This window comes from Centroberyx affinis, unplaced genomic scaffold (assembly GCF_046629955.1).
Source record: "Centroberyx affinis isolate AG114_WGS23_722 - 3 ecotype Tasmania unplaced genomic scaffold, CSIRO-AGI_Caff_v1 ptg003487l_1, whole genome shotgun sequence".
Taxonomy (NCBI): Eukaryota; Metazoa; Chordata; class Actinopteri; order Beryciformes; family Berycidae; genus Centroberyx; species Centroberyx affinis.
In genome coordinates this window covers 56412-70605 of record NW_027281444.1, presented here as the reverse complement: position 1 = coordinate 70605, position 14194 = coordinate 56412, and the positions used below count along the sequence as shown (strand labels likewise).

Below are 14194 nucleotides of genomic sequence, written 5' to 3'. Positions count from 1 at the left end.
CTTCGGATTAACATTTGATTCCACAAAGTCTGTCTCCCATTCATTGGCAGTAGAGCATCTTGATGACAAACTGATTTGCTGGTCTCTAGATCTGGCAGAGAGGGTATGTTTCAATAGCATCTACTGCTGTTTGGATGCTCTATTAATAACGTGAACTGTCAAAATTAATGGGATTCACCTTTAAATAACTTGCTAACTACATATCCCATTGCATCGATGTTCATACAGCTCTGCGTGACACGCGTTTTACGCACATGAGAGACAGAGTGGGTCGGGTCTGTGTTTACTTCCGGACTCCGTTCTAGATTTCGTTCAGAAAGCGGAGGCTCTGGTGGAGGTGCAGCTTATGAGCTAACACGGTAGCCATACAAGGATTCATGACAGAGGGTACCGGGCTTGTCCAGCGGCATCCCGAGAGTCAGCTCATTCGGCGCTACTGCGGCGCGAAGGACATCCGGCACGCCGGCGGAGAGCCACTGCACACCGGACACCGGGACACCACGCCGACCGGGAAGTGGACCGAGACCGCTGCCCCGCTCTGCTCCACTCGCCTTCGAGCTCAAAGTCACTCAATGCTGCACTCCCGCTACCAGCTAACAAACTGATCCGACTGTGTTATTGCTAGTTCATGATCCAAGCTAGCTGAGGATCAAAACAAGGACAATCACCACAAGTTTCAGCGACATTTGATTTGACCGCCGGATCCAGCAAGCGGGAGAGACCGGGCCGGGGAGCGACAGGATTTGGGGCCAGGCAGGGAAGCGAGGGTGGTGGCTGGATAAAGTAGGGGTCGCCTCCAGCTCCTGGTGGATTTATCCCTGCCAGCTAACGTTAGCTAAGCTAGCTACAAACACCATCATGGATTGGTTAATGGGGTGAGTACAGCTAACTTGGCTAGCTAGCTTACGACTATGACAGGTCAACCGCGCAGTCTTTCAGATGCTGGTTGCAAAATCATCGCTTTGTCTTTGACACCGCCGCCACCACCAGAGTCAGCATCAGACAAATGCACTGTCTTGTTGAATACTGTTAAAATTCCACTTTGACACATTAATTTAGCTAGGTGTGTAGCCTGTTGCCTAGCTTAGCTTAGCTCTGCTAGGCTAGCTTGGTAGCATAGCTGGCACCGTTCTAATTTTGCAACGGTAAACCAGCCTAATGTTACCCGGGCGATATTTTGGGCATCTCCGTGGCCTGCAGATAACTAGCCTGCGATGGCAGCGCCCAGATTAGGTCGTGAGAATATCTCTTTAGAAGCCAGTTTGCTATGCAGGGAGCTTATTTATAGGAACGATTTACGCACCAAGTTGGCTAACGTTAGCTGCCTGTCAAGCTTGCTAACGCCACTATGCCCAATTTATTTCCTCTGCAAGGTGCGCCTTCGCTGGCCAGCCTTTACATGAACTAACATTAGCAGTCATGCTAACTTAGCTAATTTGCTAGCTTGGGAAAGAACACCAGTTCTGGTCAACGAGCTCATTGCTGGAGAAGATACCTTTCTTGCTAGGTACTTAGCTAGCGGTATACTAAATTAATTTAATTAACCCTAGAAACCCACAGGCCCCAGGCTAATAAGGGTGACAAGGGTAAACAAAACATTACGTAAATGTTCGGTGATTGCAAAACCATTGGGTAGTTTAGCTTTGAAACACAGCATAATTCTAGTTTGAAGTGTTAGAAAAGCTGTGTGTGATGTCGGTGACACCTCGCTGCAGGTGATGATGCTTGTCACTTTTTTTTTGGCTTGCGACCGTCTTGTCATCAGCTTGGGTGAGAGCTGGTGGTCAGTAGGTGCGAAGTTTTCTATCACAATATGACATCTGGTGCACAGCCCAAGACCATGTGCTTTATACACTTCATATTTAAAATACCTTTATATTCAGGCTCAATCTATGATAGAAATTTAAGTCTTCTATCTGTCCCATCCCAAACCCTACCAGGTCTGCTGTCATTGATCTCAGATTTATTTTCGTAGTTTACGTAGACATTTACAATGCAAACTCAACTGAATTGGATTGTCTGTTCAGAGCCTTATTCATTTATTTGGCTGTACTTAAAGGAGTGAGTCACAGTGAAGTTACAGTCCAAGCTTTGAATGTGCAGGTGCTTTGCTATATTAACATATTTTCACGGACAGCCATAATCTTGCTCTTTGACGCGTAACTCAGTGAAACACACCAGTCCCAGATATTTTTCCAGAGCAGTCCAGGAAATCAACACATCTGTTCTCTGGGATATCACAAAAGGATTTGAGTCACACAAGGTGTGTCGCTGTCAGCCTATTCTCTTTGCTGACTTGCTATCTGGTGGGTTGGCTGGCAGCAGCACTGTTGTGAGCCAAGCAGGGCAAAGGAAGGGCGGAGGCCCGTTGTCATGGGTGGTTCTCCACCGTGTGACATTTTGGCTTGGAGATAACAGTTCAACCCCTTGATACCACATACCAGCCAGCTACCATTAGCGTGGACTAATTGTTTTTTTAATTATGTGTATTTTTTCCTCCTTCTGACATGCGTTGTCATCGCTTTGTTGATGGGTTCTTGCATTGAGGGGTCTCACCCTCCATCAGTTCCTTGAGTTGTAAATGTGATTTATAGGTCTTTTCTCCTCTCCCTCTCTTTCACTCAGTCACTCCAAATATTTATTTTTTCCCAACAGTTGGTGCTGTCAGACTTGAACTAGTTCGCTCAGTGATATGTTAGGAATTCATGTGTAAGGGAGACTCAGTTAGACTCAGTTAAGTCTTGCTGTCAGAGGAGGGGAGGAGAGGAAATAACCACGTACAAGCTGCGAGAGACACTGTTGTGTGGAGTCTGTTTTGTTGAATCATTTCCTTTACATTCACACACACTTATACACACACGCTCACAGCAAACTGTCAACTGGCGTCCATCCCAGAGAGCCAGAGGTTAAAGAGCAGAGTTAAACCCAGGCAAACGTCTGCCTGCGTGCTTGCTAACAGCCAGCCAACCAGTCAGACTTTATCAATGGGTGTTACTAAATGCAGCTGGTATTAAGACAGGAACTGCCTTTTAGAAAAGTCATCAGTTATTTCAGTTCAGCATCCTTAAAACAAGACGTTATGGTTGTGCTACCTTATGAATGCTCTCATAGAAAAATGAGTCATGGTTATTTATGACCTAAAACTGTTTTATTCATTACATGGAGTAGGATACCTACAGTGGCTGCGTCATTACTGTCAGGTTTGTCTATTCAACTGTCACGCCTTCTCCACCTGACTGACGCTGATGCCATTTGTGTGTGTTGAGACTTCATTTTCTTGCGTATCGAACGTTTGTGTTGTGTGTGTGTATATGCTTTGTGTGTGTGTATATGCGGGAAAGGTGTGTATTTGAGCTGATGGATGCAAAGGGAGCAGGCATGCGTCCAGCCTGCGTCACTGATAGAGTGGAGTCCATGAATGAGTTAACCAAGCGTGTAATTACTCTGAATACAGACCCAGGGTGAAGGACGATGCAGTCAGGACCAATGGAGGGAGAGATGCTGGTATGGAGGGAGGAAGTTGGAGTAAGAATATGACTGGAGAAAACGTGGGAGACAGAGAGAGAGAGAGCACAAGGATGATGGAAGATAGAGACGGAGCGGTGAAAGAAGCTGATTTGGGAGAAATGGGAAGATGAAGAGAGGAAGGCAGGAGGAGCATGATGAACTGACGGAGGAGTGGAGGGAAGGGAGGAGAGACTGATGAGGGAGAGGCAGGATGATCTAAAGGGATGGAGGTATGGGAGATGCCTTTCTGACTGATGGAGAAAGGGGATATGAAAGCCGTTGATGAAATGGTTGATTAGAGAGAATAAATGGAGGAAAATGTGGCGGGCCAGGAGATTGGCTGATGGGAAGGATGATGCTCCCCAGGGAACCCAATGCAAGGCCAGAGTGAATGACGAGCCCATGATGGCCCACTAATGGCGGAGGGATTGAGGGAGGGAGATATGGAGAGGGTCATATGGGAGCTTATGGTGGGTGACAAATGCAGCGGAGCAGAATTCGTCTTCTGGTTTGAGCAGGAGGCAAAAGGGCAGAGTTACTTGGAAGTGGCTGGGTGTGGAAATGAAGCCTCTTGGTTGCATTCGTGTATGTGCGCACTTTGCATGTGTATTACCTGTGTATTAGCCTAAAGCCTAAGCCAGTGTGTATTTTCCAAGGGCGATGCAGGCTATCTCTGCGCCGTGTTTTTGTTTTTTTCTGACAGGGAAAATGCATCCTTTTCGGAGCTGAATGACCTCATCTGTCCGGATTCAGAGTCAGACGGGGCGTTACATCACTGGAGAGATGCGCGGTGCCTAAATGTGTCTTTTCCTGCTGGGCGAAATGGGCAGGCCTGACAGATGTTTAATCCCCTTGCTTTTGAGTGATGGGTTGGTAATACTGAAAGGAGAGTGAGAGAATGAAAACTACAACAGCTAAGTGGAGCAAGCTTTAGTCTGCCTGAGCTGAGCAAGAGTCAGATTTAATGTACACTTAGCTTTCACGGCACCAACTCTGACTTAATGGTATATAGACGGTGTGTCATTAGTGTACAACATTGGAGGAATTCAAATAATAGTATCAAACATTCCAATAATGAAGGCTTCATGATGAGCTATAGCTTGCTGTCTCTTCTAATTTTGGAGAAAACAAATTTTGGGATGACATTTGTTATGTTAGCCAGGTACTCATATTTGTTTTCCTTTGAAACACAAACTTTGTTGTTGATTGTCTTGATCGGGTTGTTTTTCTGCAGAAAAGGAGAGGCACAGAAGCAAATTATGCCTTCAAGTGTGTGTGTGTATGTGCCCCTCCGTCTCTGACCTTTCAGGTTGTTACTGTGAACATGACTGCGTTCTCAGTCAACTTATCTGCTTACATTTTTAGAAAAACAGAAGAAAGCGAGATAAGCGTCAGGCGATTGGTCTGCTGCCTGCGGTAGATAGAAGAGGGGAATTCATGAGATCCACTTATAGGCTAGACTTCCCCTACATTGAGAGACGTCTGTCTATTTATTTCAGTCCCAGTCACACCGCTGTCGCGCACATCCTAAAAGGAAGTGTGAATTCGTATGTGTGTTTTGATGTCTCATGGAGGGGTGGGGGAGGTGTTGTTTCTCTCCGAGTGCGGGTATGAGTATTATCCCTTTATGCTTTTGACTCATGTTATACATACATAGATGTTCCAAATGGGGATTTTGCACTCTGTAACCCTGTCCTCGTTCAACCCTAGAGCCTTATTTCCATCTCCACCACACACACACACACACACACACACACACACACACACACCATTGCACACTCGGTGTCAGCCCAGGTGGCTGTTTCCGCTGCTCGCACCGCGGATGTGGTGCTGATAATAGGCTGTGACAGATGAGCAGACATCATCTCAAACATTCACCTGCTCTAGAATGGAAACTAACAAGCGCTGTCAGGGTGTTGCTTGGCCTCATCTTCAGTGGAGTTTGGCTTTGCTGTCTTATTCCTAGCTTTACAATCATTTGTGCACACACACAGAGTTGTTCCCTGGTAGACTGTGTGGTTATTAGGATTGATCTGAGGACTGTGTAGCAGCCGGCTTACCAGAAGGCCTCAGTGTCAAGTTTGTGAAAGACCCATTAACTAGCCTACTACTGTTGCAGTGAAGAGAGCTTCTGTTGGCTCACCCTCTATCAGAGCCCGCTGTAAGAATCCCACTCTATTAAGAATCAATTTATTGTGTCTGGCGCTTAAGTTATTTTACAACTACACACCCAAGGCAGACCAGGCCAAGATTTTTAAGAGCATGCAAGCTGGCCGGACCTTTAAAGAAAGGAACATGGTGCAGTTATCCAAAATGACCCTGTGTTGTGAGTGGCAGTTAGCCCAGCATCCTGACACATGTTGGCTCTCCACAGCACCCATGATCCTTGGACAGACTGAAAAAATGACTCTTTGGTTCATGTGGTTGCCAGTTGACTTGACTAAATTGATGACAATATGAGAGACATAACTTCTACATAAACAGTTTGTTAAAGTATACGGTAATTTAGTCGAGAAGGTGCTTGTGTGTCGATACTGGACTCAAGAGATGTTTATCAAACTGGAATCTAACCGGCAGTAAGTCTGTGCAGACTACGGCTTGCTTGTCTTCAGAGGAACCTGCAGTATGGGCGTATATGTACATCAGTTCACGCTGGAGCTAAGATCAGCTCAGTGCTCTGTTGCTTCAGTGGAACCGGGCCCCGGCCTGGGGCTCAGCGGCAGGCTTCAGGCTATTCTACCATGATGTGCTGCCGTGCTGCGGGACTCGCTTTGTTTACTCCAGAAAAGGGCATTTTAGTCACTTTCAACCATCCTGCTCGCTCTGCCTCTCACTCTCTGTCTCCGTTTGTCTCTCTCTCTCAGTCTTTCTCTCTCCGTCTCCCTCTAATTCCCCCCCCTCTCTCAGGACGCTGATGTGTGGAGACGTTTGCGTGCTTGGCTGCTGTCGGAGCTGGACTGCTCAGCCGCAGAGTGGAAGGCAGGGTCGAGCAGGCCCAGGGCGGTCAGGGAAATGTTTAACAACAGAAGCCAGCAGGGCGTTGGTAGTATTCTGAACTGAGCATGATTGTAGGTAGGAGGATAGCCTACACGCTGGGTAGCATTGCATCGTTCTACCTGCGTCTATCATGGCATCTCTGTGTGCTATCCTCATGTGTTTGGATGGGGGACAGAGGAAGGAAAACGGTGGAAAGGAAGGCCAGTGAGGAGAGCAGCGCTAGAGGGGCAGAGTCCAAATAAACAACAAGGCCTCAGCGCCGTTCTTCAACCAGTTTTTGGTGGCTTAAGCCATAAACAACATCACTATTCATCAAGGCCGCGCCCTTATTTTGGGGCAAGAGAAGCTGAACATTAGATTCTCATTGCTCATAGACTAAATACAGCATATTGTCAGTGTCTGCCCAGCCAGCGTGGCATAACTTCAAATAGTGACAAATGAAAGCAAAGCAATAGTGGATGTCATTTTTCAGGTCTCGTCATATATCAATATTCTCTTGCTATTCTCCCAAGTGTTTTGTTTCCCTGTGTGTGTACGTGCGTGGTCTCGATCACATGCCTGAAACCAGCGATTGCACTCCTGCAGATTTTTCCACTTCCCTAGTAGCACAACAAAGCAGAAAGTGAGCCGAAGGGCCCTCAGCACACCGCAAAAGCTCAGCTGTCATAGTTCAGAGGTGGCGATGACTTCAGGTTTCATAGAAAGGTGACACCCGGTGCCTGTAGTTGATCCAGTAACAGCCACGACTAGCTGATCTCCAGAACTCCAGCACGGCAGCGAGAGGTGTTGGGAACCGACACAGGAATGATCGCATGTGTTAACATTTGTAATCTAAGCCTAGCTGGCTAACCTGTTGTCCCCTGGTGTTGCAGTGCAAGTCTTGAGCGGGCCCGGTGTCTAAAGAGAAGCTCTGAGTGAGTGTGTGTGTGTTCAGTGAGCCTCCCCCAGGCCTGGAGACATGGTGCTGCTGTATCAGAGAGTGTAGTTTTTAGTACCTCCGCGCAAGAACACTGAGGGAGATATAAAGGCTCTATTGAATGCCTCTCGAGGAGGTAAATCGCCTGGGTATAAGAACACACACACATATACACACACACACACACACACTCCTGAGTAAACAGTGCTGTACTCTCTGGGTTGTCTCTTGAGACGCCTCTCCACTTCCCTGTCTTCCCTGCTCTCTCCCTCTCTGAGGCAGGGACAGGGAGAGGCCCAGAAATGAATGCGATACCGGAATGACTCGGCAGTTTGCCTTTTACCGAATATGCGTAAGTGGAGAATCAGAGAATGAAAACGCACGCATGCCTGTATTAATTGGTTTTGCTTGAGCTGTGTTTTGAGCCTTTTCCCAATATGTTTGAGTTAGGGTGATGTTTAAAAAGGCCTAAGGGCAAGACATGCTGTGAGTGCAGTGCAACCTAATACTATGATAGAACAAGACCCTGCATATGTAACCCAACTTGATACCTGGAGCTGGCTGTTCTTTTGAACCTTCTCCACCCACTCAAATCTGACCTGACCTGTCTGATTATTTTTTTGGGCTGCATTTACAATGTCACAATTTACAATGAAACAACAGTTTCAACTTGGTGAACTATTGAGCCTATCATCCAGTGATATGGGTATATGTTGGAAGATATATTGGTTATCAGCCACTTTAAAGATGTTCTGCTCATTTGGGCCACACTGTTGTGTTCAGCTTCTGGCTTGGCCTGGGGCTTCTGTACTCTGTGTGTGTGTGTGTGTTGCCTCTATTTTACTTGGCAGGAGAGTGGAACCATGCTGTGACTGTGTTTACTCTTTCGTAACGCTCTGGACAGCCCTGCCCAGGGCCCAGAACTGGCACTGCCAACGGATGGAGAGATAGAGGGAGGGAGAGAGAGAGAGAAAGAGGGGAAAGAAAAGACTGACAGAGGACAGGAACAGTCATATGACTAATCAGCTGGTGTGTGTCTCTCTCTCCCTCTCTCTCTCTCTGTCTCTCTCATTCATTTTGCATGTCTTGTTTGTCAAAAGAGGGCATTTTTCTCAAAACATTTTTTTTTTTGAATTTGCGGAGCACAGGGCCACCGTTGTCACACAGATCTGGACTTCACTATCTCCTCCACTCCTCCATAGCAGCACTAGCAGCCACAGGCCTGGGAGCAGCTACTGTGCTGTCAAAGACCATCATAATCATGGGCTGCTGCCGGCTAGAGCTGTCTTAAGATCAGCTAAAATAGGTTGAAACCCCTACAGCAGAATTTAGGGTTGTTTTTGCCACCTAGACACACAGGAACCCTGCAAATCTTTTCAGTACTTGTTGAAATGTTTCAAATTCAGTACTGACTAAAATGGCAGTTTTTCTAATACCTTTCTTTGTTAAATAAAAGCATATTTCATTTATCAATTGAGTTAGGCCTAATTCTTTTCTGTTTTCTGTAGGTGCCATTTGCTTTTTAAAAAAAAGTTGAATCTTCAGTTGAGTTTGTTTTAATTAAATAATCTTAAACTAGAACACGTGTCTTTTCATCATAAGAAGACTTTTGAACTTTTGAATCTTGGCAATGACTTTCAACAGTTCATTCATTTTTACGCTGTAAATTTGATATCATTACCAGATAAATTAGTACAGTACATTATGCCTCATCATCCTTCATGGTATGGTGTCTGTTAGACTTTTGTGTGCTGGCCTGGGTTTACAGAGCAAGTGAGATCAACAGGCAACTAGAGTCTGGGACGGACAGTTGGAGGGACCTGTACCCATTTATCTATATAACACACACATATACATACATACATACATACATACATACATACATACATACATACATACATACATACATACATACACACAGTTTCATCACAGCATTCCCCCTCACCACACCACAGTTTGCGTCACATTGCCGCTAACCTCCCCATCTATGTCCTTATCACATCATAGGCATGCAAGCACACAACGAGCATCGCCCACACACACACTCTCTCTTTCTATGGAATGTGTGTTTCCATCTGGGTTGCTCTGCTGTCTTTCTCTGGGTTGTCTCTGTGCTCTGACGCCTGTGTCCACTTTTGTCCCTCTAGGCTTGCTGTAGATGTAAATGCTCATGACTGTGAATGACTAAGACCTTTGAACAGATCAGAGTTGGGGATGAGAGAAGTGATGATGAAAAATGAGGGGGGTAAATGAATGAATAAGATGGAAAGTTGGGATGTGAAATGTGGAGAAAAAATGGGTTGAGTTGGAGCGGTGCAAATTCAAAACACCAGAGAAAGAGAGAGGAGAAAGGGGGGACAGAGGGAGAGAGGGCAAGCCGATAAGGAGGAGAGCAGCAGGAGAATATAGAAAGTGCAGCGGCGGAGGGGTAAAGAGCGAGGGAAGGAGGGGAAACAATAGTAGCGCAGAGGCGATGGGCGAGATATGGAGATAAATGGGAAGCGGCGGCGAGGGTCAGAGAGCTAGATTAGAAACAGCAGAGGTCTGCAATAGAGGACAGAGAGGGAGATTTAACAGCAGGGGCCCAGCCCGCCCGTGACAGCCAGAGAGATGGAGTTCGGAGCTGAGCGCAGGTCGGCAGGGAGAGAGAAAGCCGACAGAAGGAGACGGAACGGGGGTAAAAAATCCAATCAGAAAAACTCATTGGATACCCTTCTCTGAATCCTGCATGCGTCTGTCATCCTAGCTTGCTTCCAAAACCTTAAAGCCCAGATTTGAATTTTGGCCCAGTAGAACAGTAGGTCCTCATTCAGCCAGTAAACGTGAATTTTCTCGGAGGAGGCGGCAGTTAATTCCGGTTGATTTTTATTTTTATTTTTTTTTTCCATTGAGAAGACGTACTCTGTAATTGTAAAGAAGACTTGTGTTGTTGGCACCCTTGGGCTAGGCTTTGGTTAAGCGGTGAGTGTCTAAATCTGCAAAGCTGGTGGGCTGCTAGCGTTGGTGTAGCTAGCTAGGTTTGTCCTTGGTGGCTGAGGCTGGGCCGCGAGGCTGGTCTGAACTGTAATTGGATTAGAGAGCGGTGCGTTGCATCAGGCAAAGCAAGGCGAGCTGGGTACGCACACACATCCCACACACACACACACACACATTTGAAAAGCACACAGCGCTGTAGGGAGCCAAGTTCAGCTCCGTAGTAGAGGCCGTCAGAATCAAGTAGGCTTTAGTTCACCCTCCTCTCTTTCTCTCAAACTTTCTTTTCTTCTTCCCTCTGCATCCCTTTATTTGTCAAGGGTGTGGTGTTTTTCCCTTCTTAATCAACAACAACCCCCCCCCAGGCTGTGTATGTCTATGTGTGGGCATGTGTGTGTTAACACACGTTTGTGGATGTGTGTGTGCAAGAGCCAGCATGTCAGTGTCTGTGTGCGTGTGTGTGTGTGTGTGTGTGTGTGTGTATCAGCCCTGTCTCATGCATACCCTCTCTAAATGGGATTACAGGACTTGTGTCGGGCCCATGCTGAGACCGAGTGGGAGAATAAGAGGAAGGAGGAAGAAAGAGGGAAAGAGAAAAAGGGAGAATCAAGAATAGAGAATGGTTTAAAGGAGAATTTTCAACCTGGGCCTAATTTCTTAGTTTTTCCATCATGGTGATTAGTTGTGTTCAAAATTTCATCACTTACTTCACTTACTTCAGTTTGATGTAGCTTGATGTATGTTTGACCCACGGGTCCCAAAAAGTCCCTGTTATTGCTGTGTGTGTGTGTGTGTGTGTGTGTGTGTGTGTGTGTGTGTGTGTGTGTGTGTGTGTGTGTGTGTGTGTGTGTGTGTGTGTGTGTGTGTGTGTGTGTGTGTGTGTGTGTGTGTGTGTGTGTGTGTGTGTGTGTGTGTGTGTGTGTGTGTGTTGGACAGCAGCACTCCCAGCTAACTGAAGCTACGTCAAGCTCTACAGTGAAGTAAGCCATGACATTTTGAACACAATAAAGTGTCATGAATAGACAATGGTAGATATAAGGAAGAAAAAGTGATATTTGATAGTTGTAAGGAATACGAAACGTCCTATTTGGCTGTCGTGCAGGCACAAGAAGGCAGACCTTCTCAGTTGTGAACTTCCTGTTTAGCAGCTTCGGACAGGAAGTTAACGGTGATGTCATGGGTGTGGCGTGCATCCTGGTGGCCTGGTTGACCCTCTTCACCTTTAAGTGTGCAGAGACCTGTCTCTGAATGGTTTCCTTCACTACACCAGCTAGGCGGAACTGGAATAGAGGTCCTTTTTTTTTTTTTTTTTTTTTACAGATTTTTCTAACTCAATTAGGTGTTAACTGGGTACAGTATGTCTCTCATTCTCTGTCTCATTCCTTCACTCTCGCTTTCTGTCCCATTCACATGATTTATGATGGGTGAAGTGTCCCATTCCCCCGGATGGATCACAACAAGTATTCATTGGCCTGAAAACCAAATAATTGTGTTTCACCCATGGCTGTCCGTGAGACATTTTTCAGTGTTTGTTGTGTTAATGTTGTGTTTTACATTATACATTTTCGATATTTAGCTGATGCTCTGATTTTGAAATAAAATAAAAGCTAAAGAGAGAGATAGACTGTTCATCTATTGGTCTGGTTTACCAAGGAAGAAATGGTGTACTAACAGCTGCAAGGTGTGATGTTGCAAGATGTGACAGTTACACAGGACCAGGGTGTGGCTGACGAGGTGTGTTTTGAGGATTGTTGGACAGGTTCAAACAAGAGGTTGGCAATGGAGGAGAGAAGGCATGAGAAGGTAGAACAAAGTTCAGCAACCTAAAGGAGAAATACGATACTTCTCTGTAGCTCTGTGTGTGTGTTTGTACGTATGTGTGCATTACCACAGACGTGAATGTGGTCGGGGCAAGATGCTAGAGAGCAGAGCAGCATCAGTAAGATTAGAGAGAGACGGCGATAGAACGAGGCCAGGCTTAATAGCTGACAGGCCAGCACCGGCAGCCATATGTTTCATATGTCTCCTCTGACAGCCCCGCCGTATGGCTCTGATCCGCCCATATGGCCTGTACATCTCCTCAGCTTCCTGCCAGCCTGTCAGCCAAGGCTGCGATGGACGGATGGAGGGAGGGAGCGAGGGAGGGAGGGAGGGAATAGAGGGTGGGAGGGGAAGTGGACAGCATGTGTACAGAGATAGAGGGTGGGAAGGTGGGAGGGGAGGCTATAGCTCTGATGTGGGATGATCTTAAAAAAGATGTAAAGGAGGAGGGAGATGTTTTCGGGGACCAAGGGAGGGAAGAGTTTAAAATGGAGTGAAGGCAGAGGGAGAGCGAAGAGGGAGACGGGGCTCAGGGTCGTCGGATTTCCGCTGTTAGGCCGGGGTCACTGTAAGGAGCTGCTGACTAGACCTTCTAAGGAGCGGGGGGAGAACACACACACACACTCGCACACAATATGTGATCCCTATAAGGCCTCCGATATCCCCCTGAGGAAGTGTGTGTGTGTAAACACTGATAAGTCTGACTGACTGAGGGCTAACAGAGGGCCACGCTGGGGAACATGCTCTGTCAGGGTGTTGTACTCCTCACACACACACACACACACACACACACGCTTCATTCTTACACACTCAAGGTCTCGCATACGCACACTGTCTGGCATGATGTCATAACATTGGCCTTTTCAGACATGATCTCTTCACTGTTCTACACTCCCAGACCTCGACCTGCTAAGCATGACCTTTTTTAAAAGCCTTTTTAATCACTGGTGCTCTGAGCTGGGTGGCTCACAGTGATAAAAGCTAACACTGTGCCAACAGCCTGGTAGCACTGGGAGCTAGGGTTAAAAGCTAGCTTCGCTAAAGACTGGCTGTTAGCATAGGGTATTATGAATAGTCTAGCCCCGGAGGCCAGGCCAGCGGCTGGTTTTTACCGAGTAGCAAGGGGAAGGGAAGGAGTTCTCACTATTGCCAATAATGTTAAGAAGCTCCATTAACTCCAACTCAGTCTGTCATCATTTAATTTTGAGTTTCAGTGCGATGTATAACATATTATTGGTTGCCATTTGACTTCACTCTCTGTTTCTGTTGTCAGACAACTGCACAACCACAAAAAATGACCTGATTTAAAGTCACAAAATCCATACAGGCCAGAGGCTAGGAATTAAGTTGCATAGTTGTGATGTCAGAAAGACAAAATGATAATAACACCCACTATCATTCAGAGATTTTGTTTCCTTTGTCCAGCCAGTTTTGAAAATGACAAAGTTATCTAATTAGTATTTTTGTAGTTTCAGACACATTGCATTTTAATGGTCATGCATTCGTTTCTCAAAAAGCCTAACAAAGTATGTGAGAGGACAAGACAAATTTGTTTATTGTCGAAATACAGGAAAAGTTATGACAGCTTCAGTAGGATGAGACAGAAAACGTGAATTGTGATGTTTGCACGAATGGTGACTGTGGTGTCTGCCTTCCCCTTATTTCCAGTTGAAGCTTCCCCTCCATTTCTATCTATCCAAGCTAGTTGTCTGCTAGCCGTCTGGCTCGTAGACTCGCAGCAGAGATATTCTACCCAACCGCCTAGTGCTGGAAGCTAGATCGTGAGCGCACTGGGAGTCATATATCAGGGGAGTGTGCAGAGCAGAGCGGGCCACCACAGATTAGAGGTGAGAGGAGTGTGGGGCTGATTTATTACCGGCTGTTAGCTGGTTAAATGAGGCTGAGTGAGTCAGCCAGCTCAGGGAGGTGAGATGGAAGAGATTAGCCTATATATATATAGAGCAATGGAGGGAGAAGATC

General features: G+C 46.4%; 1 protein-coding gene across 1 annotated transcript in view; it reads left to right on the top strand.

Annotated features, from left to right (window-relative positions):
• The first annotated feature begins 316 nt into the window (after positions 1-316).
• mob2a (MOB kinase activator 2a) overlaps positions 317-14194 on the top strand; it is a 63821-nt gene continuing 49943 nt past the window's right edge. Inside the window, exon 1 of the mRNA XM_071539681.1 lies at positions 317-875. Within this exon, the coding sequence (XP_071395782.1) occupies positions 859-875 (17 nt within the window). The 5' untranslated portion in view covers positions 317-858. The remainder of the gene's footprint in view (positions 876-14194) is intronic.